The sequence below is a fragment of the Xiphophorus maculatus genome, chromosome 6 (genome assembly GCF_002775205.1).
Source record: "Xiphophorus maculatus strain JP 163 A chromosome 6, X_maculatus-5.0-male, whole genome shotgun sequence".
Taxonomy (NCBI): Eukaryota; Metazoa; Chordata; class Actinopteri; order Cyprinodontiformes; family Poeciliidae; genus Xiphophorus; species Xiphophorus maculatus.
This window is the reverse complement of record NC_036448.1, coordinates 26,151,895-26,177,419: the sequence shown is the minus strand read 5'-3', so window position 1 is coordinate 26,177,419 and position 25,525 is coordinate 26,151,895. Positions and strand designations below refer to the sequence as shown.

The following is a 25,525-nucleotide window of genomic DNA, read 5'->3' as shown; positions in this document are numbered from 1 at the left end:
AATAATTAAGGGGAAGCGGTGAAGCCATCAACTTCAGACGACCCTCTCTCCAAAGCACAGTTGCCTGGTTACAGTTTTCACAGGTGACTGAATGCGCTGAATCACGCCGATCGACCATGAGAGGCGTTAGCGATGACTGGTGGGATCATAACCGCTGATGTATTACAATAAGTGGCTAATCTGTCGGTTCAGGTCTGTCAGAAACGTTTGGTTTGATGGATTCTTCAACCAGGAAACCGTGGAGATCTCAGAGAAAAAAGGTTAGGAGTACAGGCCTCTGTTTTGGGTTTTCCTGAGATCATCAGCTGATGCTGATGGCTGCGTTTCCACGGCAATAAACTATTGGTTTCATTATGAGAGCTACGAATGTATACACAAAAAAACACAATGTAAGCCAAAAAAATCAAACTCTTACAACTGTTTATATCTTAATCTAAAAACAACTCTAGTTTTAGAAAATGATAAAACAAATGCAACGTTTTACTTACTCAATATTTAAAACTTCCCGACAAGTCAGTTCAAAGTGTTAAATGCTGCTTCTCAATGAGAAAAAACCAAGTTGGTGTCTATCATCATCATAGATTGAATAAAATAGAATAAGTAACCCTGAACAAACTGCAGAGCAGTGGTTCCCAATGAACAGTTGTTGAATTAAACGCAGGTAAAACGTGCAGCTTTAGTTGTGACAGCCGTTAAAATCATATACAAAATATGGCAAAATTACACATGAAATGTGTCTAAAACGTATCTTAAAATATAATAGAGACGGAGCTGTTTCCAATAATAATAAATGAGACCACAGAACAGCAACGGAAAAAGGGGGAGGAGCTGACAGTTACCGGTTGCCACGGTAACCACCAACTGCCAAGAGCAAGGGTTAAACGTCAGGAGAAAATAACTTACAAATATTGTTCAAATATTGTTCAAATAAAAGCGTAACAAAACGTATTTTAAAGACTATTTAAATTTTTAGAAACCTAGCAAACTTTCTGGATCTTAATAGGCAGTTTTCAAAAATCATAGTGTTCTTTCTAGAGCTAACTTACATGTTGCAATCCATTACTAAAAGTTTCTATTTAAAATGGCGAGAAGACATTAAAATTTCCTTAAATCTTTGTATATCTCTTAATGAATGCACCATCCGATAGAAATCTGAGATTCCCCATACAGCCCGGCAAACTGCCTGTGTTTTTATGAGCAGGGCAGTATTACAGATAGCAGGAAGGAAGTCCCATGTTATTATTTCGTAAGTGAACACGGCCCATGACAGCGAGCCTGTAATTGGGCCGTGAATTAAAAGGAGGCATATCGCTGCACACTTCACCATCATTGCCTTCAGCTTGAAATGGAAGAGCAGCTTCCCGTCTCGTTTTAAATGTCTGAGTGAGAGCACACATTAATAACAGATTGTGTTACCATCGCCGATACCTTTGACCAGCAGCGCCCCCGGAAAAAATGGAAGTGTCCTATAAAATTTTAAACCAATTAAACTCGACCGGTTCCGTCGAGGTGTTGACACCTTGGTGAAGCCATTGGCTGCACACAGTTCAACGTGTCAACTGTAAACCTGGCTAAATCTGTCTTCTTTACTGTTACTGGTGTATTAAAACCCATATCTGAAATAAACAAATGACACTTAGCCTGGAGGGGGAGCAAGTGAAGCCTTTTGGCCCCCCAGGCTGGAGAAGCATCAGGTTTTAGCAGTTGGAGAAATTATTTTTTGTCTTTAGTAAAAGACAAGGAGCCATTTTTCTTGCTAGCGCTAAACTTTCAAGTTTGTTTTGGTTGAATTTACCCAGAATCCCCTGCATTTAAGTCTGCTTCCTGCTTTTGGAGCGGCCTCCAGTCTGTTTGGCTTTCACATCTGAATTAGAACCGCACCAGAGTTCACTTCAATCGAACCGAGACCAGAGATTGATTCGCACCTCCCAAAATAAAGTTTCGAACTTTCTAGGCAAACGAACTAGAGCTTGATTGAGTGGACTAAACAGGGTTAGTGTGAATGCATCCTTAGTCGTACTTATTTTTGGACAGAGAGGAGAATTTATGTGTTGGTTTGGACTGTGAGAGTCCACTGCTTGGTTGATCAGAACCTTCTAAGAATTAGTTGTTTAATGTTTATTCAGACCAACCAGTGCTGCTCCACCTCCCCTACAGTCAACATCTTTACTGACAATCATAAAGAAATTAGTTTTCAGCTTTGCGTCTTACGAAGGAGAGCCGTGAAGACAGATTGGTTCTGATCCGATGGTGGCCTCTTCAGGTTTCCCGTCAAAACAAGCTTTACCACAAATCCTGCTCATCTGTTGGCTTCCCTCTGCATACCAACAGATTTGTTTGTGCATTTTGCCGACCCGATCCGTCTCACTTAGCGCTCTGACACAATGGGGCGAGTGGCGCTGGTTTGATAATGAGCTGCTAAGTGTGGCGATACTGTATCGATCTCCGTCTAATTGCCATGTTCCTTCTGGTCATTTGGGTTTCATCAGTGCTTCAGGGTTAAGCCCATGTAATCCACAGCAAAGACAACAAGAAGCTAAGTGGCTCAGAAATGGCAGCATGTTGGATCTTTCGATCTCTCCTTTGCATCACAAAGAATCTGGAATATTAACAAATCCTTTAGTTGTTGTGTATCAAGCAAAGATACACAACAACTCAAAGCTCTGAGCAACATCAGTCAACAAATTTAAATAAGTTGATTGCAGTATCAAGCGGTTTTAATTCATTGTATTTGTTGTCTTGTCATCAATACAAAAGCCAACGTAATTTTAGTCAACCAAAGTACACTACAGTGACCTTTAACTGTTTAGTAATTTAATTGGATTTAACAACTTTCAGAATTGGCACCACTGCTGTGCAGTCATATAGATACAAATGGATATAGATCTGTGTCTCATCTGCATGAAGGTATTGTCGGGTCTCTGATGGACTGAAGACATGACTAAACCCACTTGTCTAGTTGTCTAATTTATGTAAACACATTGCTGAATTATACTGGTCAGATAAATGGACCGGACCAAAATGAGCAAAGAATGCCAAAGAAGAACTCTGGAAAGCCTTGAGAATTATCCATGATGTATTGGTTTACTAGCATAGCATTATTCCTTCTGGAAATAGATAACATATTATTAAAACATACAATTATTTAGATGTAATTTGATGTGATTAAATGCTTTTTAAAGCTGCAGTATGTAACTTTTATTTTAAAAAAATATTTTTTTAAGTATTTGATAAAACTGTAACTATGTTGTTACCGTTTGAGGCAGATAATCTAGTAAAAGATCTGTCTCCTCCACTTCCACGCCTAACCAAAAACAACCAATCAGAGCAAGGAGGCGGGTCTTAGTGCTGTCAATCACTCCTAAAAGTGCTAACAACTTACCGCTACAGGAAAACCATTTATCTGCCGTCATCTGTGGCCATGCTAACTAACCTTAGCATTTATGACAAGCTATGCTAGCTGCAATGTAGCTGAGAGCAAGTGGGGAGTAAGCAGCGCAACATGGAGGGTGATTGACAGCACTAAGCCCTACCTTCTGGCTCTGATTGGTTGTTTCTAGTTAGCACTGGGACAAAGCAGAAGAGTTAGATTTTTTTTCACACATTATTTGTCTCATACTGTCACAGTTTGACAAATATAAATAAAAATATTTTAATAAAAGTTACATACTGCAGCTTTGAATCGTAGCTGTCTGTAAAAACAACTGAACTGAGGTTCTTTAAAAATGTTGGTATTACAGGAAAACCATTTATCCGCCGTCATCTGTGGACATGCTAACTAGCCTTAGCTTTATCTGTCACATTCTGTCACAACATGGTGACAATTTGACAGATATAAAAAAATCATTTTTTTATAAATGTTACTGCAACTTTAAATGAAAGGAAAACACACCAATGTGGACCAACAGTACCCAGGTTAGTGAAGAAAACTCCCAACAGCTCGACAATGAAGCGCTAGCTGCTAGCATCAGTTAGCGAGGCCATCAGTCTCCCTCCTGGCTGTCTGTGAGCCTCCGATCAATAGACCCAGATTATCATCTTCAGCATTTCGGCTCATTTTTCACTGCAGCTGACGGCTCCACCGGCTGCTCCCTCTTTGTCAGAGGATGTTCACCCATCTGATAAGATTTACCGAACCAAACGCCGCAGCTGGACGCACATTCATGACCCGGTCCGGCTTCCTCCCGCCCTTATCTCTGCATCAGGGAATGTTTATTTAACAGAGCTAGTCGGTACAACAGTCACGGAGTCCCATGACTACCCACGGCTAATTAAATCTTTAATTAAGATGGCGGTTTTTAATTAAAAAGTTTATTATTTTGAAGTGGGGATTATTGACGAATGAATTACCTTGGGCTATCACTGAATACAATCCATGCATTGTTATGACTTAGATGGGGTTTTATTTTGTTTGTTCATGCAGAGGAGGGAAAAAATGAAATGAGGAAGAGTTTAGAGTGAGTTTGAAGCTGCTGGGCAGTCGGAGATCCTCCAGAGTCGTCTTGGAGTGGGAGCGTTGGTTTTTAATCTGGAGGATCAGGCCGGCTCTGTGATTTAGCGCACGGCGAACCGCAGACGCCTTTCGTCTCCAACTGGCCGGCTTTGATTGGTATCAGTGTCAGGGGGCTTTAAGGCGACGACACGGATCCGATTAATCCTGTTAGATTGCTTCCTCGTCTATGACCAACAAAACTCCAGAAAGCTGCTATTAGTGTCGGATCTTTCTCACTAAAGTTTGTTTTCCACTAAGACATGTCTGTTTTTAACTTTTTGTGAAATTTGGAGGTTTTATTGATCTGAGATCAAAGTAGGACAGATTTACAGACATCACATGTTCTGTTCAAACAACTTTTACTTATAAACTATTTGATTAGAGCTTTTTATCTTTACCTTAAAATTACCTTAAATCTGCATATTTTTAGCTAAAAGTTAGCTGTTAATCTCTTACAGATTTCTTCTGTTTGTGCATTTTTGGTCAGTTAAATGTTTCAGATCTTCAAACAAAATTAAAACAACAAAGACTGATTCATTTGTCTCTTTGCAGCAACAAGTGTTCATAAAAACGTTTTTGTTTTTTTTATAAAAATGAGACTCTTTTAAAGTGTAACTAACCTCTAAAGATTTAACTCGTTAATGTCGTCCTGTTGGTTAGTGAGTCTGCTGCCAGAGTCGGAGGATGAAAATGCTTCTTCTCTCTGCCAGAAAACTTTATTCCTTTTTTATTTCTAGTTCAGCAGAGTGAGAAATTATGAGGCGAACGGCACAATAAACACAACAGTGTTTCGGTTAATTCAGTTGTTCCTCCCGGTCTCTGCTTTGAAACTCATTATTAGATCTAAACAACATTTCACTACGTGAAAATAATTAATTGCGTGAAGATCTGCTGCTTGCCTCGTGTTCAGGTTGTAGAAAAGTTAATTAGAGCGGCTCCGTTTGCTTTTAATGATCAGTAAATTAACGGATTATCCACACTTTGCAGCATTTTACAGGAGAAGATTAGGGCCACTAAAAAACTTTAGGAATCCTGAATTCAATCTCAGAATTTCAACGTTTTTCTCTGAATTTTTACTGTTATCTCAGAATTCTGACTTTCATTTTTCCCAATTTTTATTTCAGTCTCAGAATTCTGACCTTTGATCTTGGCACATTAAAGTCTGAATTTTATTTTTATTTTTTTTCAATGGTCTTCTGTAGCTTTTTTTTATAGAAATAACCCAAAAACCTTTCAGTCTTGAGGAAGAAAGAAGCATTTTTATTTTCTTTTTGGAGCTTCCTCTCTATAAATCCCTGCGCTGCTGCTTCACGCTGCGTTGATCTCAGCTCTGAAGCGAAGAGTCGGCTCGTGGTCGGCAGCATTTCATCTCCTCAAAGCTCTTCCTTCCTCCTCCAGACACATCCAACTGCGGCTCAGGCCTCGCCGTGTGACCTTTCACCCCTGCGCCGTAGCAGATATCGAGTGAGTCGTTTTGCAGGACGGCGCTGAGCTTCCAGCCGGCTCTCTGGGGTTTTTGGTCGCCGCTGCTCTCCTTCTGTTTGATCCGCAGCACTTTGTCAGGACGGAAAAAGTTTGATCCGTCTGGATTCGCCGTACGCTTCAGGTCGGGAGGTCGTCCTAATGATGATTACGGGCTGAGAGGCGGCCGTCTTTCATCTAACACACATCACACTTACATCCCGACAAATTGCTGCACCTTTTCTGTCTCTGAAGGTCTCAGACGGTCGCCGTTCCTCCGGCTCAGACATCTGTTTGCATGTCCCTCACTCTGACCCGTCTGGTTGGACCCGTTGGGTCGGCAGCGCTCAACTGAGATTAGCAGAATTGGACATGACCGGTTTCTGTCTGCTGAAAGCTGATAAACTTCTTCCTGCTGCCTTTATTCGTCTTACGAGCCATGACATTACCTCAGATAGTAACCAGTTACATTTACCCAATTATACTTACTTGAGTAACTTTTGTGAAAAAAATATTAGGAGTATTTTTACTATGCTGTACGTTTTACTTTGAATTTGAAATTTACTTGAGAAATTGAAGTATTTCTACTCTTGAGTAAAATCTCTGGACTTTCTACCCACTGAATGAAAAACAAACATGTTTTAACCAGAAATTCACCAGACTCAGACACACACCTGCCGTCTCTGTTAAAGTTTCATAACTTTTTAAGTAAAAAAAGAAAATTTGGAAACATTTTCTTTTGCCTGATTTTATGTTTTTTGTTACTTGTATGAATTATTGTCATTTTCATTCTTAAAATACCAAAGTTTCCATTTGACCTTATAGTTTGCTCCGTCTGATGATGTAATTTTTAAATATTAAATGATTTATAATTTGATCAGTTGCTCAGTACTTGACTCTTTACCAAATAATTTTTAATTTTCTCAGATTGCTCCTTTTCTCTTCAGTAAAAACCTGTTGAAGTGATGCTGGCTGCTCTTACTTGAGCCCAACAGACTCTGGATTTTAGTAATTTAGTAATTTTAGTTGTGCAAAACTCTTTTTTTTTAAGACCTTTGAGGTTTTCAAAGCTTCCTGAAGATTTTTAAAACCTTTTTTCTGGACCAAAGATTCACCGATTCATTATTAATATCTCTGTTCAGTCTAATTCTATGCTTTATTATTTATTTCACATTATATTTAAATTCCTAATGTGTCTTTCTGAACCACTTGAAAGAAGGTGTGTTGTTGATTATTTTTACATTTGACCAATGTAGTCAACTATTGTTTGTGTCAGTTTTTTATTATTTATTTTCCATTGGTTATTATTCTCCTAATGGACTGAACAAATTAAAGTTGTTTTTACAAGTTTATCTGAGTATTTAAATGTACTGCAATGGTGCAGAGTTGGCAAATATATTTGTAATTCAGTCCATTTACGTCTGTGTTTTAAAAATATATAAATATTTTAAGTCAATCAGCTGTTTTCCTGTGTCGGATCGACTGATACTGATATATTTGAGCTGTATATTGAGCTCAAATATACAATTTAGAAGTGAAAAAAGTTTATTTTCTTTCTAAAATGCATTCCAACTAATAAATCAACCATCTTTCCAAGATGTTGTGATGTTTTTCTGTTAAAATTACTGATTTTGTGGCACTTTTTCCAAATAATTGTAGCCAGTTGCACATTTTTTTAAGCTTTTTATTTTCACAAAAAAGTTTGAATTACTGCAAATAATCTTCTCTTTCTTTTAAATATGTGGAAATCAATAGTGACCACAACTTCTTTAAATAAATGTTAATATTCCTGGCGATGACTAACTAGCAAGGAACGTAAATTATGATCTACTAAACAGGAAGTTGAATCAGAAGGAGGTACTGATGTTGCATCCTGAATTCACTCAGTCTTGAGTTTTTTCTTTCTCGGAAACGTCCCCTAGTGTCCGCAAGCGACCTTTGACCTGTAAAGTTTCCCCTTCAAAACGAATCCCAGGGAAAGAGATGCAGGCTTGACCTTCCGAGTTTCGGCGACGTTTCGCAGGAATTTCCTGGCAGCGGCTAGGAAGTTAAAAAGTCAAACCGTGACTCCGCCTTGCTGTTTTTATTCACACATCCTGACACTTCGCTTCTTTCACGCCAAGAGAGAAACAGGAAAACTTGGTAATTTACTCAAAACAATGAGGTGTGAGCTGAAATATGGTGATAAAATAAACATCTTGGTCAAAATCTTCCTGTCTAGAAGCAGGTGGAAGAGTTGGAAATGTATAGCTTAGTTCAGAAAACATTAAAATAACTTTAAAATGTTGATTAAGAGCAGAATTAAAAGTATAACACTCTTAATTTAGCAGTTAAATCAAAAGGTCACAACTTTAAAATTTGATTATATTAACGTATAAATACTGGAAAACATTCCTAATTTTATCGCAGTGGTTTTAGTGTTGGAGTTTATCATAAAATTACTAATTCATTCTCTGAATATTACTGGTTTGTTGTCGTATTAATACATTATTCTCATCACTAGTTTATTCTGGTATTAGGATTTATGTTCTTGTCTTATTAAGACTTTTAATTCTCACATTATTACATCTTTATTTTTATGTTATTACTTTATTCTTGAATTTTTATGACCTTGTTTTTCATATTATAACAATTATAACTATTCTCTTAATATTATTATTTTATTCTGGAATTAAAAAAGATAGCTTGGCCTGGCCTCAACACTCCTTCGTAATTCATTGACTAAATTAAGGAAAATTTAAGTTTTTTTAAATTACTTATTTCATATTTTGGTTAGAAATCTGATTTATTTTTTATTTCACATGCAGCTGATTTTACTATTGCATTCAGATCAAGTCCAATTTCTTTGTAGTAATTACTGCATTAATATTAATCAATGCAGTAAAGATGAAGCATGAATGAGTTTCTCTCGCTGGGACTTTAGTCCTTGGATCCTAGAAATGTTTATCAGGCGATAGAAGGCTGACTTTGTAACTGTCTTTATGTGTCCCGAGATGCTCAGGCAACTGTATGCTTTATTTTATTAGAATAAGTTTAAAAAGAGAACAAAACTTGGTTTTATATTTATTTATAAAGTAGATTTCCTGCTGTTTGTCTGCGAAGCGTCTCTTTTGTTCCAAACATGTATTTGTTCTTGGTAGCAGGAGGAAGTTGCCCTGTTGGCAGCGCTGTTTGATGTTTCGGGCCTGTAGCGAAGCGTTCGGCGTTCACCACCAGTCTTTGTTCATTGTTCTGAATAATACATCAGAGGCGCATTAGTTTGATTCATACTGCTGTTGGCTCTCAGCTCTGCCCTCACTTATCATATCCTCTCTGGGTTGAGTCTGCCGCCGCCTCGCCAATGTCAACAGCGCATTTGATCAATCGGCGGACAAAGCGCGCCGGACTTTAAACAACTCCATCCTGCGGCGCTGATAGAACCAGGTCACTCGCTCGCAATGGCCTCTCTCACGCTCATTCATCTCTCTCTTCTTCTTCTCCTGTTAGCAACCGGCTAACTCCTAGCAACCACGACCGGATACAGAGGCTGCGGCAGGAGTTCCAGCAGGCCCAGAACGTTCCCGACGACCCGGACGATCGCAGGAGGACCTACAGCTTCGAGCAGTCCTGGGTGAGTGTCTGAACCGATCGACGTCAAGAGAGAAAGGGACGGAAACTGACCCGTACCGGTGGTGATCCTGCATCACTAACCCCACTACCACCAGCAGAGAACAAGACTTCAGGAGCGGCGCTAACCTCCACGGAGCTAATTCATTAACCGACTGCATGCCGGAGTCCATCACTAACCCCGACCCGCCTGCCCGACCCGCTCCACTCATCCGTCGTCCATGTTTTTTGTGTCCGTCAGTCATCCGCACAGACCTCGCCCACAACATCACAGACTGTCGGGTTGTTTTTAAACTTTCATCTGTGCCTTTTTTACACCTCAAACAGGATCCTGTGATTTTTAACAGACGTGTTTAAATCAGCACCTCATTGGCCGAGAAGAGACGAGAGATGATTAGTTTGTGAAGCAACGAAGGGAAATCCTGAAGCGAACAAATCGTAGCGCCTCTTTTTCTTCTCTTTTTTTTAAGGTGATGAAATGACTTGTCATATTTTTACCTATTTATTTCAGATCTCTGCTTCCTCACATTGCGACTGAAGAACACTCTGCAAAAACACACAATCTTATCAATTATTTCTAGGGCAAATATCTTAGTAACTTTTAGCAAGTTATATAAACTTGATTTAAGTGAATAATTCTTGAATGCAGATGCAAAAAGTACTAGTTTCATTGATGGTTTCATTTTTTTCACTTGAAAGAAAATGTGCCAATGGATCTAGTACTTTTTTTAATCACTCACTTAAAACATGATTATATATTTAGCTGAAAAGTTACTTTTTAGGTAATTTTCTCTTATTTCAAGTGTTCTAATATATTTGCACTAGAAGTCAGACAAAAAAATACATGTTAAGGTTTTGTGTTTTTGTTGGTTTCAGATTATTTTCAGCAGCCAATCAGAACACTCATCTGAAGATTAGATTTTAAGATTACAGATTACAGTACGGATTACCACCCATACTTTCCTGGATTGTTCTGAAAAGGGAGCCGGTAAGTTTTAGAAGATGTGAAGTTACTTCTAACATAGCGGCCATAAGCTTTAAGTGGCCTGTAAAGTTCAGGAAATGAACTTATTTAAAGGTAAATAAAGTTGAAACTATTGGAAGTGAATAAATTCTATAAATTATTGATTAAAGTTCCAGAAAGTCTAAGGTTACAGCTTATCACATATTACAGATGTAGAAAGTTTTAGAAAGTACCCTATAAATTGTAAAGGTTCATATTTAAGTTCCAGAAAGTATCAGAACAGCCCCTGGTACCAAAAAGTAACCTTGCTGTTTTGGGGAAATTAGCCTATAAGTTCTAGAAAGTACCTTGTAAGTACTGGAAAATATTAACTTGCACGTTCATTGGTTACCCAAAAGTAGTTTGTTGGTTTTATCGAAAGTACTCTGTATATTACCAAAAGTAACTCATTTCCTGTGTGTGCCCTTTATGAACTAATAAATCCCCTCAGAAAAAAGCCTGAAACCCCAAACAGCCTGACGGTTTCAGTAAAATAAGTTCTAGAAAGTACCTCATAAGTCCTGGAAATTATGATTTTACAAGTTACATCACAATGAATTCAGCTGCCTAGAGGTAGCCTGCAAGTTTTAAGAAATTAGCCTGTGAGTTCCTAATAGTTGCCTAAATATTACTTTTAAAGTTTCAGAAAGTATCTGGTTGCACGTCACCTCATAAAGCAGCAAAGTACAGAAAAGTAACATGTTTCTTATGGGGAAAATAACCTGTAAGTTCTAGAAAGTACTCTGGAAGTCCTAAACAGCATAAACTTACATATAATTTCATGAGTTACCTTTAAGTAGTTTGTTGGCTTTACTCTGTAAAAGACCAACTTCCTATTCATAGAGTAGTCTCTGCAAGTCCTGGAAATTAAATCACCTAAAATCCAATTCTGGAGTCTAAAGGTAACCTTCAGGTTTTAAGAAAGTAACTGGGAAGTTCCTAATAGTACCCTAAAGCTGTTTGAGTTCCGTAAAGCATCAGGTTGAAATTAATCTCATAAAAAAATCTCAGTACCCAAAAACAACCTGGAAAAGTAACTTGTAAGTTCTAGAAAGTATCACCTCACACAGCACTAGACAGCCTGGTCCTCAAATGAAACATGTAAAATTAATTAGCCTGTAAGTTTTGGCATTTGTAGGTTCTAGAAAGTAACCTGTTAATGTGTTGCTGCTCAGGTGTTTTCCTGTTATTAGTTGCTTCTCATTGAAATGAGTCAGTTTGTACGATTCACATCTTTGTTGTAAAATTGGATCAATAGACGTTCAGGGTGAAAAGGGTGACACTAATCTCTTAAAAAGGTGTGTTGTACTTTGTGTCACATAGAAACACTCCTGGGGATTGTTTTGTGTATTTGTATATTTCTGTGTATGAACTCCTTTATTTCCTGCTGTAACTTTGCAGCGCTGGCAGTGGGGGAACGCTGTGATTTGACGCTGAATTGCACTCGGGCTGTTTCCTGCTCTGGTACTGTGTAGTGTTATGGTGCTTTTTGGCAGTGTTACCCAGAGTCCCGCTGCGCGTTAAGGGGATCGGCGGACGCATTCCAGCGCAGGACTGTGTGGGAAACGAGGCCGCAGGTCATCCGAGCTTTTGTCCGGAAACAACTGAGCGTGCTCTAAATTAAAAACTAGGATTTTAAACCTCACTTCCCCGCACTATTGTTATCCTGTTCATTTTCCCATGAAGACTCATTATTAGTTTTCCCACAAGAGCACCTTAAATATTTTACTTTTTTACCATAAATAAAACATGAAATATGTGAATATTAAAGCTTGTTTAATCCAAAAATAAAACTGGAAACCAGATTTCTCAGCCTCTGTATCCCTCTAATGCTCTTTTCTTGTCCCTTTTGCTTTCGATCGGGTCGCCCATAATAACTGCCTGTTATTGGACCCGAGTCCCGGTCATGGAAAACGGCAGAACGCGTCTTTGAAATTCAGTTACCTCTCCAGGTTGCATTTTGTTGCTGCGTGTGAGTGATGTGGCGTCCTGTGACTGAATTCAGCTTCAGCCTTCAGTGACGTTTTAATTGAATTGTGTGATGAAAGGTTTGCACTGTTTAAAATACAAATGTTGAAAACGTCTGAAGTTTTGGAAGCACCGACTGCAGGCCGTAAAAACAAAGCAGATTTTTGTGAACCTGCCGTTTTGTGCCAAAAAAAATATCGATTAAAATAATAAAAGATAAATAAATGTGAAAATATACAAATTAAATACATTTAAATTAAAAAATTTAGTTATTCCATTCAAAAAAAATCTAAGATAGATGTGTTACTTGGCTCATTCAAACAGAATCAAATAAATATAAAAGTGAAAGAATACATAAAAATGTGAATAAATTTTTAAAAAATAAAATATGAAATAAAATAGTTTTGTCATAAAACCACAGGTGGATATACTTTTTGTCTCCTTCAGCCAAGATTAAATAAATAAATATTTAGATAAATATAAAAAATTAATAAAATAATTTTAAAAGGTTTTTAAATCTTACATTTAAAAAAAATTATTTCAAATCTTAGCAATTTACCTGTTTTCTGAGTTGTTTTACAAATAAGATAAAATTTTACAAAATTTTAATTAAATCAATAAAAAAAGTAAAATCTTTTCCAATCTTTTTTTTATTACAAACAAAATCACGGGTAGACATTTCATTTGGCTTCTTCAAGCCGAGATTAGAGAGTAAAATATAAAAATATAAAATATATAAAAGTGAAATAAATGAAGAACTTTTTTTTTTGTCTATTTTCAGATTTTTTTTTTTTAAGTCATAAAATTTTGGCTTCGAGGAGACAAAATTAGATGAATAAAAGAAAAAAAATTCAAATAAAAGTTTTTAATATCTTATCATTTTTAATTTTTTTTCCACAGCTAGAAATTTTATTTGTCTCCATCAAACCTCCTCTGAGAGCCGTCCGTCCGTCCGTCCGTCTGTCCGCTGATTTATTGTCCAATATCAGAACAAGCCAGCTGTAATTAGCCGCCTCCTCTGGGTCCCTCATCTGTTTGGCCCCTTTGGTTGTTTGGGTGAGCAGCAGAGGATTGTGGGTAACGTGGTCTAATTCCATCACAGATGAGTGATGTGCGCTTTATGGCAGCCATTAAACCTCAGAGAGTTTAGAGGAGGCAAAACATTTTCATCTGTAACATTTAACAGCTTTTATTGATCCTGAGCAAACGTTTCCTGAAATGTTCAATTAAAACTGGGGTGTCCAACGTGAGGCGCGCGGGCCGTTTGTGGCCCTTGAAGTTATTTTGTTTGGCCCCTGAGCAGAAGTCAAGAAAATTTGGCCAACAAAGTAGAAAGCAATCGATAAAATAATTTTTGTGTTTTAGATTTTGAATAATTTACAGATTTCCTAAAATCATAATTGTACGACGGAGTGTTGGGACCACAATGAGAAAATTTTACAAAATAATAAAATTATGGGAATAAAGTTGAAATAATAAATATAATAAATAAATGTAAAAGAAAATAAAGTGAGGTTTTTAAATCTCAGTGTTTTACTTTGAATAAAGTAAGATTTTATTAAGAATAATCACAATAAAGTTAACATTATGGCTTTATTCTCTTCTGAGTTTATTCTTGAAATGTTCTGATTTTATTTTTGTAATTTTATGATTTTTTTTTTTTACTATGGTCTTAAAACTTGTATTATTTACTGAGTAATAAAACAAAAACAATTAAAATATAAAGAAAAATCACGATAAACTAATTCTCGTATCTTCAGTTTAATAAATTTTGTGGCCCATCAGTTGTTTCAATTTCCAGAAAGTTAGTACACCTCTGTTTTAAAGCTGCTCAGAAGAAATCTTTCCTCCATATGAAGACCGTCACTCTTCCCCTCCAGACGCAGGAAGATAAACGGGACGTTTACGGTCCTCCGGTGCCGTCAGGGAGGCGATTGGACCCGGATTGGTTCGGTTATAAAGGGGAGTCTCTTTAGCGCTCGTAATCGTTTTATGGCGAGCTGATGTCTGCGCCGCTCCCAAAGTGTCGCACGGCCATAAAAAGTAATTATATCAGCTTTGTGTGGCGGCTAATCGCCACGCGGTCGCTGCACCCGGACGCTAATGAGCATCGGAGGAGCTGCGGTGCGACAGCGGCTCGGGTTGCTGCTCGACATTCAACCAGAGGGAGGCGTTTAGTTTCAACAGCGAGCTTAAAGGTTTTCATAATAATTTAATAACAAAATAAAATACTATATTTTATTTAAATAGTTAAATAGATTTTAGAATTAAATACATTTAAATGTGAATCTTTATTATTGTATAAATAAAAATGTATAAATCTTTATAATAAATGTTTCTTTAAATTAAATAAAATTAGAAGTTCTTGATTTCCACTGAGATTTCTGTACATCAAATATAAAACCATATTTTTTTCTCACTGTCTGAAGTTAAATCAGACCAAATTTCTCTTGTTTTTGCTTAGTCACCAAATTTATTTCTATTCTTTAAAGCCAACAAAACCTTTTGAGAAAAGTTTTTTATTTATTTAAAAGTTTACATTTGTCTTTCAAACTGAATAATTTGGGTCAAACCTTTTGGTGTAAGTTTGGTCTAATTTAACTTCAGATAGTCAGGAAAAAGGTTTTTTTCAGTGTATGATATCTGCCTTTAAATGTACATAAATATTAACAATTTAAGTTGTAATTTTGATTCAAACAGTTTAAATTTATCATTGAAGTCTCCAAATTCATTATATTCTTTCTAAATGATTAATATTTATAAAATCTGGCTTAGGAAGCTAAAATATGAAATGGCAACGCTAGCTGTCACTCTATTGGCTGTTGTTTGGAAAGCAGCCAATCGAGGAGCAGCATTAATTTCGCTTGGTTCTGATTGGCTGGACGATCGAGACAGAAGATTCTAGAAGAATTGTAAATATTAGCTTCTGCTGTCAGAGGTTTTCCATTCCTGGTAGTGATGCATATTAAGATTTATTTGGTATTTTAACTATTATGATATGCAGTTATATATTTTCAAAAGTAGGTTTCAATTGAAATAAATAGAAATAAACTTTTAAAATGTAAATAAAAATATATATTTTTAAATCAGATATGAAAACTGGGAATGTACTGCATTTAAATTATGATCTTCTTTTTTTTTAATGTTTGTATTTATTCATCCGGCTTCTTCTATACATTATTTGGTGCAAATTATGTTGGTTAGAATTTGTCAAAATTATAATTATTTTGTTTATTTGTGTTTTTTACGTGTCTTGTCCAACAGAGTGCCAGTCAAAATGGTTGAAGGTGAAGCCATTCGTAACCTTCATGAGTGGAGCGTTGCAGCTTTAGCTATGATTCTCCACTTAATATATGTATAAATATGAAAAAGTTTACTAGAAATTGCTTTGGGTTTATTTCAGATGTATTAGAGATGGTAAAGAAAGGAAGAGACAACAGGCTGTTAATCTGCTTCTACACCTGCAAAAAGAGAGAAAAAACCCAAACATACAGATTATGAAGTAAAATTGCCTCTGGAGTTTTTGTGTGCAGAAATTCATAAATCTGCGTTTTAAAAACAGAAATGTGAGGCGTTCATGTCGGGGTGTTAAACCCCAGAAAATGGCCGCCGCAGTGTCGAGTCTGTTTCATTAACACCGACTAACATCCATGTCATCACCACAACCTTTCTCTGAGCCTGCAGCATGGTCTTCCTCCCCTCCCCTCCTCTTCCTCTCATCTCACCTGCCTGCCTGTGTCTCACCTTCACTTTGACCCGAGGAGAGGCGAGTCCCGCCGACTGACCGGTGAGTTTCAGAGACGTGTAAAGGTCCAGCATTTAATCCGATCCCGTGGAGTTCTGTTCTTTTTCATTATGAAACCACGTGGATTTTCACACTCCGACGACCTTCCAGCCGGAGGATTCTCAGACCGGATTAGAGGTCAACAGAAAGGTCGCCAATTTTCCATCACAAAGCCATTAATCCTGAAAACGCGTCATTGTGTTCCCGCCATCTGTACGAGCCAACATGGCTCATTTTATCCTACATAATGTCACTTTTCATCAATTTATGGGAAAATATGAACCTTCTCAAAGGAAATTTATCAAGGTTTAATATTTATTTAAACATTCAACCATCTTAGAGTTAAAAAATTAATATATTCAATAAATTAGAATATGCATTTTGATTTATTTCAGATGAAAAAGTGCCTTAAAGCAGCTAACTTTTAATTTTTTACATGTTTCAGTATTAAAAATGCAGCTCTTATTGGTCTAAGGTAATATTCTAATTCTTAATGTAAAGTTTTCATTATCTGTAATTAAATACCCATTATTTAATTATTAGAAATACATTTCTTGAATACAAAAATTTGGTAGAAAATGGTAGATTATTACTATTTATCTACATAATGTATTGTAAAACACAATATTCTGAAATAAATAAAGTAATAGTAACCTACTTAATTATGACTGCATATAAATATTGATATGTTAATTTTATTCAATAAATTACAATATAATTAGAATGTAATTTTAAATATTAGATTTATTTTGATTCAACAAGTGAATTCATTTCTTTAATCCTGGAAATGCAGGTGATAAAAACCCGACTTTGTAATTCTCTTTATGAGACCTGAACAGAACGTTCAGGTCTGAGTAAAATGGTTTAAGCTTTTATTTTATGATATCAATGATTCAGGCTTGAAGAGAATAAAAACTTAATTCAGTTTCTCTAAAATAAATAATAATAAAAGGACTTAAAGTCAAATTTTCCCTTGTATTCTACAGTATTATGCATTAAATCCCAGCATAAAATTACAGTTATTTTTTCCTTCCACTAAACTTTCAACCCTTTTAACACATAGATCTAGAATTATTTAAATAAATGTTTATGGCATTCAAATGTATTAGACCGTCACCTAGGGGTGAGCATTTATTGTATCACTTATCAATTATTGTGAACAAAAGGATTGGAAATGAAAAGTTATTTTTTTACTATTTTATTCACTTTTTGTTCCACCAGAGTATCAATAAAATATTTGAAAATATGATTAGATGCAGTCAATATTTGTAGTTTATTGATATAAATTTATTTTTTTTAGTAAGTGGCATCCTGAAGAGAACGTTTATTAAAATAAAATTAAGTAATAAGTAGATATTTTTTAATCATGATCTTCATCTGTATCACATTAACCCCACAGACTAATCCATGAGGCCCGCCTGTGTTGCAGCTCTGGGTAAATGATAAAATGTCGTTTTGTCCTTTGCAGTCCAACTCCAGCAGCAACGGTCCGGGCGGGTACAGCCAGCCGGGCCGGCACTCGGTGTCGGTGGAGGTCCAGATGCAGAGGCAGAGGCAGGAGGAGAGGGACTCGTTCGCCCAGGCGCAGCGGCAGTACAGCTCTCTCCCCCGGTGAGACGTTAGCTCATGCTAAAGCTAGCATTAGCGTTAGCGTGGTCCTGGTTTATAATTGTTTGGTGATTTTCATTACAGTTTAAAACTAGCTGAATTAGACAAACAAAAAGTCAGAACAAAGGTGTGTTTGCTTGTTTTTATTAGTTATTATTATTTAGTATTGTTTTGTTTTTATTAGTAGTTTTAGTCTTTTCATACTTTTGTTAATTTTTACATCAGTTGTAATGAGTATTTGACAAACGTTTTATTTACGTTACCATTTTCAAAAAATGTTTTCAGTTATTGTTGAATAACCGACTGATGTGGCGATAGTCCGCCATTTTGTGGACTAGCATAAATGCCGCGATTAGCCGTATGGAGTGCCATAACGTACCGACAGCCAACGTAAACAGCTTGTGTGAGGAAAAAATTAATTTGTCACATTGGTTCAAAAGGCAAATAACTCGATTCATAAACACAAAAACAAAGGATATCACATCGATGTTATAATTATTCACCATTAATTATCATTAACAAAAACCTTTTCTCAATTTCAGTTGTCGTTATTTCGTTTGTTTTTGTTATCTGTAATAACCTCGGTGCCTGATTGTTAGCATTAGCATCAAATAGCAGCAGAAATCGGGTCAGAACCGGTCGGTTCCAAACTCTCTCGTTCACATTTGCAGCTTTGGTTGGAAGAAACAGATCAGGTCTCAGACGGATCTGGCAGGACTGCTTTTCTTTTTCCCTAATCTAATTCCCGTAGATCTATGAGATCTGCCGGCTGCTTGTTCCTGGAAACACTGACGTGTTTATTATTTACGGTTCTTCTGGGGCAGCTGGCGGGTCACAGGCCCGGTTGGGCCTGGTTCCACTGGGACCAGTTACCGGTCGACCATTTGGTCCGGCTTTCTTTTCATTCTTTCATTTATATTTGCTGCTAATAGTCGACACAAATCTTATAAAAACAATTATGTTGATGAGTTTGCGCTGCATTTTTCTCAGAAAATATCTGAAAATGTTTAAAACTGACCAAAAAATTACATAGCTGGATTTTTTTCATTTTTTGTTTTTTCAAATGTTTTTTCTTCTTGTTATATACAGTATATACAGTATATATATATTGTTTTCTCTTTCAAAAATAATTTTTCCTAATTCAGCACTGAGTAAAATTTGTTCTAATATGTTTGGAAGCAAAAAAAAGAAAACAAAACATGTTTCAAAATTTAAATAGTAAAAATTCGTTTCGAAAATGAAACTGAAAAAAATAGTTGAACTGGTTTTTTTTTTAGATGTTTTTTTTTTGTCAGATTTTGGTGTTCAGCCGTAAATTGAGAAAAATGTCCTAAAGGTTTGTGACTTTGAGGTTGAATCTTTCTTTGTTCAGTTATTTGATCATTTTTAAAGTATTTTGCTGTTGGGATTCTTTTAAAACGTCGTCATGTGGGATAATTTAAGGTGGAATGGCTGATTTTTGACACAAAATTCAGATTTTTCTCATTCTGCCGTAAAAATTTTTTTTTTATCAAAATAAAAATCTTTTACACAATATCAGACTGAATAATAAAAATACATAATAATTTGGAACACGGTGTAGTATGGAGAGAAATTTGTTCCAAAATTATTGCAAGCAACAAAAAAAAATCACTTTTTAATGAAACTTTGAAAAACTTTGAAATCAAAGCCAACTGTTTGTTTATATCTTAAAATGGTTAACCAATATTTTTTAGATGTTTTTTTTTTCTTCTCAGATTTTGGTGTTTAGTCACAAAACATATCCAGAAAGTTTAAGACTTTCTGTTTAAATATTTTTTTTGTTCAGTTATTTGATCATTTTTAATGTATTTTGTTGCTTAGAAACCTTTAAGATGTCATGATGTCGGATAATTTAAGGTGGAATGGTTGGGATTTGACACAAAGTTGAGTTTTTCTCAGTCTGAGCGCTGTAGCTTCAGGGTGGTTGGGGTAAATAGTTCAAAAAGTTAAAAAAAAAAACCTTCTTTTCCACCATAGAAGACTGAATCTGAAACCTTTTAGGAATAGATTGTGATGTTTTTGAGATTTTATTCGAAGCTTGTTGCATTTCGAGGGACAGATTTGTGTTTGTGGTCGTCCTCAGAGGGTGAAACATCAGATTCAATAAAAAATGAGCCTCACAGAAACCGCCTGTAGGCATCTACCAGCCGGCAGCAGCTCCGTACGGAGATCCCGAACCGCCTCAACGTCAGCTTCCGGACCATTAGGCCCGCTCCGAGACCGACTGGAACACACATCGGACCTGACACACAGCAACGGCGGCGAACCCAGAGAAACGAGGCGGCCATCAGCCACAGACGCAGCCGGGTGTCATGAATCTGGGCAGCTTCTCCAGGAAACGTGCAGGAGGTGGAAGAACAAAATCCAGATGTGTCATCAGTTATCATTTCCGCTTCCTCTGCCAAGGAAGGAGATTGTTGAGCTGTTTAATAATATTCTATTCAATAAGTTAAATATCATTTAAAAAATGATCTATTTTAGTTTTTTTATTCAAACTCGTGGATGAATTCCTTTCATCAGGTGATAAAAGGCCGACTTTGTAATTGTCTTTATGTGTTGCAGAAGGTTCAGGTCTGGATAGAAAGGTTTAGATCTTTATTTATGTTAATATCGATGGTTGTGGCTTACAGCTACTGAAAACCGAAAATGTAGTTTCTCAGAAAATTTTTAAATTGTGTCCAAAGTGTGGAACAGGGGCCTTTTGTGGCCCCTGGACTGATTTATTACGGTCCCCCTGACCACAAATAGCACAATCTCTAGGACAGGTTAACGCAAAAAAACTGGATTACTGTTTTTAAGTTTTGGATCTTTGATGATTTATGCATCATTTTCCTAAATTACCTGCTCAATTTATGGCTGAGCAGGAAAGAAAAAAATCAAATATATTTTTTTTGTTTGAAATAAAATATGTTTAGAATCTGGGCAGCTTCACCAGAAAACATTTAGGAGGTGGAAGAGAAAGATCCAGATGTGTGTCATCAGATATCATTTCCAGTCGGCCGCTCTGCCTTTGTGTGGCGCGTCCGAGGAAGAGGAAGAAGAAGAAGAAGAAGATCGTTGAGCTTTTGATTCAGAGCCATGCATAATTATGGCGTTTATCACCCAGCTGTGGAGAAATCGCATTATTCCTCTGGTTTTCAGCAGGAAGTGGCGACAAAAGGGTAAAAAATGGTGGAAATCCTTTAATGAGAACAGAGCGGAGCTTTGTTTTGCGTTCGGTGGAGATTGGTTCCAGTTGAGAACGGATACGCTGCTTGATGGGTGAGATAGGAAGAGTCGGCCCAGGTTGATTCTTCACACGCTCCGCTGGGTCCAATTTTCAGAGACCGCCGTCGTCGACACCCGATTTCATTTCACGTGTTGACAAAAGAGACCAAAGCTGCTCTGGAAGACGACGCCAAGGGAAACTGTTCACACTGTTCTAACTTTTCTGAAGGAAAAGGAAACAAAAAATAAATTTTAACTGCCTGTTTTAATAGTTCCAGCATCAAATATACCTTGAGACGCATGAACTCAGTGAAAACCGTCTTAGTGATTCCATAAAAGCTAACGCTTACATTCTTCATCTCCGCTCTTTTGGGTTCAGCCAATCAGCACCAAGAAAAACAAACGGTGCTTCTGGATTGGCTGGTATCGCTGCGTCTAGGCAGAGGTCATTTTGACTGATGTCTGAGTTAATAAGCCAATTTAAAGCATTTCTCAACTGGGTTTCTTTCTATGATTACAAATTTGTAAAAACTTTCCGTTGCAGAGTAGGAACTTTCCTTCTCCAGTAGGAATGATTTTTGTTTGGCGCCCTCTGTAGCACAGCGCCCCTTTGCATCGAATGCTGCTCTCACAGTCATTTTCTTGTTTTCCTCTTCCACCATCAGACAACCCAGGAAGAATCCCAGCACCGTCTCCCAGGACTCCTGGGACAAGGCGTACCCACCTGGAGACGTCTTCCAGACGGCCAAAGACAACCCCCGGTACTCCAGCTACCAGGGCTCCCGGAACGGCTACCAGGGTGGCGGCGGCGGGACAGGAGTGAACGCTAGAGTCCTGCTGGAGGCCCAAGAGCTGCTGCGGCAGGAGCAGAGGCGCAGGGAGCAGGAAGCCAAAGGAAAAATGCTGCAGGAAGGCAGCAGGACCAGCGCCTACGAGGGGTACATCCCCCACCTGAAGGAGCCGGGGTCGCCGAAGGGCCCGTACCGACACGACGTCCCGCCTTCGCCGTCGCAGCTAGCTCGGCTCAACAGACTGGGGTCAGAAAAGGGAAGACTTTTTTATTCCTGAGGGGGAAAAAAAATTAGCAAATTAGCATCCGAACATAGACAACGGACTTCTTGGCCTTCTTATAGCTTAGCGACTATCTTAAAGGCAAGTGGGTGTTTGATGACCCGCACCAACTATCAGTCACTCACCAACAACCAACAGACGCCCCAGTGCCTTGTCCACCCTCGTCGCCGTCACGGACCGACAATCAGGCAGAGGAGTGGGCGCGCGCGCGCACGGACGACGCGTTCCAACTGCCGTTTTTCAGTTAGCTTCAGAAAGCTAACTGCTCTGAAGGAGAGAGCGATTCAGCTGCCATTTTTCAGTTAGCTTCAGAAAGCTAACTGCTCTGACGGAGAGAGTGATCCAAGTGCCGTTTTTCAGTTAGCTTCAGAAAGCTAACTGCTCTGAAGGAGAGAGCGATTCAGCTGCCATTTTTCAGTTAGCTTCAGAAAGCTAACTGCTCTGAAGGAGAGAGCGATTCAGCTGCCATTTTTCAGTTAGCTTCAGAAAGCTAACTGCTCTGACGGAGAGAGTGATCCAAGTGCCGTTTTTCAGTTAGCTTCAGAAAGCTAACTGCTCTGAAGGAGAGAGCGATTCAGCTGCCATTTTTCAGTTAGCTTCAGAAAGCTAAATGCTCTGAAGGAGAAGACGATCCAACTGCCGTTTTTCAGTTAGCTTCAGAAAGCTAAATGCTCTGAAGGAGAGGACGATCCAACTGCCGTTTTTCAGTTAGCTTCAGAAAGCTAACTGCTCTGAAGGAGAGGGCGATTCAGCTGCCATTTTTCAGTTAGCTTCAGAAAGCTAACTGCTCTGAAGGAAAGGACGATCCAGCTGCCATATTTTAGCTAGTTATCCGAAGCTAACTTAAAAACAGCAGTTGGAACGTTCTTTCCTTTATAGCAGTTAGCTTTCTGAAGCAGTTAGAAAGAGCTTTCTTATTGCCAACTTATATGCCAGCTTTATAGAGCTAACTGAAAAACAGTTAACTTAAAGGACTTAGCTTTGGAAGGCTAACTGCTCTGAAGGAAATAGCGTTCCAACTGCCATTTGTTCTGTTAGCTTCGGAAAGCTAACTGCTATGAAGGAATGAAAACAGGCCAGAGAGAAAGAGTGGGTGTGCGTGCGTGTGTGTGTGTTATTAATAAAAGCCCTCCTCATAAATGATTCATAGTGTGTGTTATCTCCTTGGAGGAGAGTCAGGCAGAGAGGGTAGGCATCTCTGATCCTCTAGCCTGGCCCCTCAGCGCGGCGCTGGGCTCCGCTCGCCCGCCTCCCTGCCTGTCTGTCGGAGCTCCATCTTCTCCTTTCATTCTTCCTCTCTCTGTTCATTACGCTCCTTTCTTCTACCTCAACACCTCCATATTTATCCCCCCGCCTCCCTTCCTCCTCCTCTCTCCCGAGTCGGCGCTCTGCACTGAATTTTTCATCAGAAGCCACCTGCTGCCTGCCGGAGCCAGAGAAACGGCGCCACCAGAGGCTCCGACAGAGGGCCCGGCTTCTGACACGACGAGCCGAATAAAGGGAGGCAGAATAAAGATCGGCGGGGAAACAATGCCGCTCCCAGTGTGAAATTAGCAGCAGCCCCTTTATGCTGGTTTTTAACAAAAGGCAAAATTGTCCTCCGGAGTTAATTGCTCCAAATTGCCATAATTGCTTTTTGTGGGTTTTTTTTGTTGTTTTTTTATACCTTTTTAAGCATTTAGCAGACACTCTTCGCTGCAGTGATTTTAAATAGAGGCAGCAGGTGGGTGTGTGGGGGGGAACATCCTGCTTTTAAAAACAGCAGTCGATAAATGAACCAAATGCTGCTGGATTACAAAGAGCAGGTTGGAAAACAGCAGGAAGCGCGTAAAAAACAGTTTCTTCATGCAGATGGGTTCAAGTTGTGAGTTTGATTCTGTAAAGGCAACAATGGAGGTTAATACAGTCGCATTTATGGCTCTCAGCTGGGAAAGTAAATTTAGAAAGTATGTACACCCCTTAAAGATAATTTTGTACTTTGAGGGGTGGCAAAAGCAAATGAGGTGGATTAGCACCTGATGGAATATCTACTCTACTGCCCATAAATTGAGCTGTAAGCATGTAATTAAACAAACATGATCATAAAACATGGTGGGCCTGACATTACTCTGAACTGTAAAAACTTAAAATGTCAATTGGTAAAAAAAATAATAATTCATATTTTCCAAAAATATAAACTTTTCCTAAACAGCAAATTTGATTAATCAATAAATGAGCTAGGTTTTTGCTTAGCGCATTTTGCTAACTTTGAAAATGTTTAGCGCACTTAGCTTCCCCTAAATACATTTTTCTCAAGAAAGCTCAAATTTAATTTACTGTTTTATAAACTTTAATTTGAATAAAGTTCAGCATCTGTGTTGAACTTTTATTGTCAAATTAGTTACAAATTATTCAACTAGTTAAATGTTGATAGTCATGCTCTTATTTTGAAGAGGGTGACGACTGTTTACCCAGCAGTTCCATTTCCTGTTCTCACTTCTGTTTTTTTAACAAAATAAAATGAACAGAATAAGATATTAAATTTGTTCTCAAGGGTAGATATCATTTGAATTGAGGTTAGCGTGTTAGCATTAGCTTCTGCTAAATATTGTGTTGCTTAGCAGAACTAATATTTACAGTTAGTGCTTTAGCGTTAGCTCGACCAATTTTATGGCTAGCGATGTCCGCCACTACTTAGTTTTGTGATGCAACAAATTTAACTCATTTCATAATTTTTCCCAACTTTACACTTCAAAACTCAAAATACTACCAAGTATTTTTAGTAGGTTTCTAGTGCAAATATCTTAGTACACTTGAAATAAGACACCTTTTCAGCAAGAAAAGGGAGTTTGTTTTAAGTAAATAATTCTTGTATTTAGATAAACTACTACTTTATAACGAGGCATTTTTCCTGCTTTAGTGAAAAATCTGCCAATGAAACTAGTACTTTTTGCATCTACATTCATGAATTATTGACTTAAATCTTATTTATCTTGCTGAAAAGTTACTTTTAAGTCATAAGTGTACGAAGATATTTGCACTAGAAACTTGAAAATACTTGGTAAGATTTTGTGTTTTTACAGTGTTACATGTCATTTATCCAGTTCAGTTCACAAAATAACCTTTAACTTTTCTAAAATGCATTTAAACACAGTTTTACTCCAAATTATATCATATATGTAGTCTGATTAAGGGTAAATAAAGGTCAGCTGTACTACTGGGATTTTTCCATCATCTTCTCATTTGTTAGCTAAAAGTCAAAGTTTGGAGAGAAATTATAAAATGTCAGAAGGATGTCAGAGCACAAAGGTATCAGTCAGGAGAA

General features: G+C 37.6%; 1 protein-coding gene across 3 annotated transcripts in view; it reads left to right on the top strand.

Moving 5' to 3' along the window:
* LOC102236989 (partitioning defective 3 homolog) overlaps window positions 1–25,196 on the top strand; it is a 257,025-nt gene extending 231,829 nt beyond the window's left edge. For all 3 annotated transcript variants that reach the window (XM_023336134.1, XM_023336133.1, XM_023336132.1), the window contains 3 exons: window positions 9,440–9,563; window positions 17,783–17,925; window positions 21,816–25,196. In XM_023336134.1, the coding sequence (XP_023191902.1) occupies window positions 9,440–9,563; window positions 17,783–17,925; window positions 21,816–22,218 (670 nt within the window). In that variant the 3' untranslated portion in view covers window positions 22,219–25,196. The remainder of the gene's footprint in view (window positions 1–9,439; window positions 9,564–17,782; window positions 17,926–21,815) is intronic.
* The last annotated feature ends 329 nt before the right edge of the window (window positions 25,197–25,525 follow it).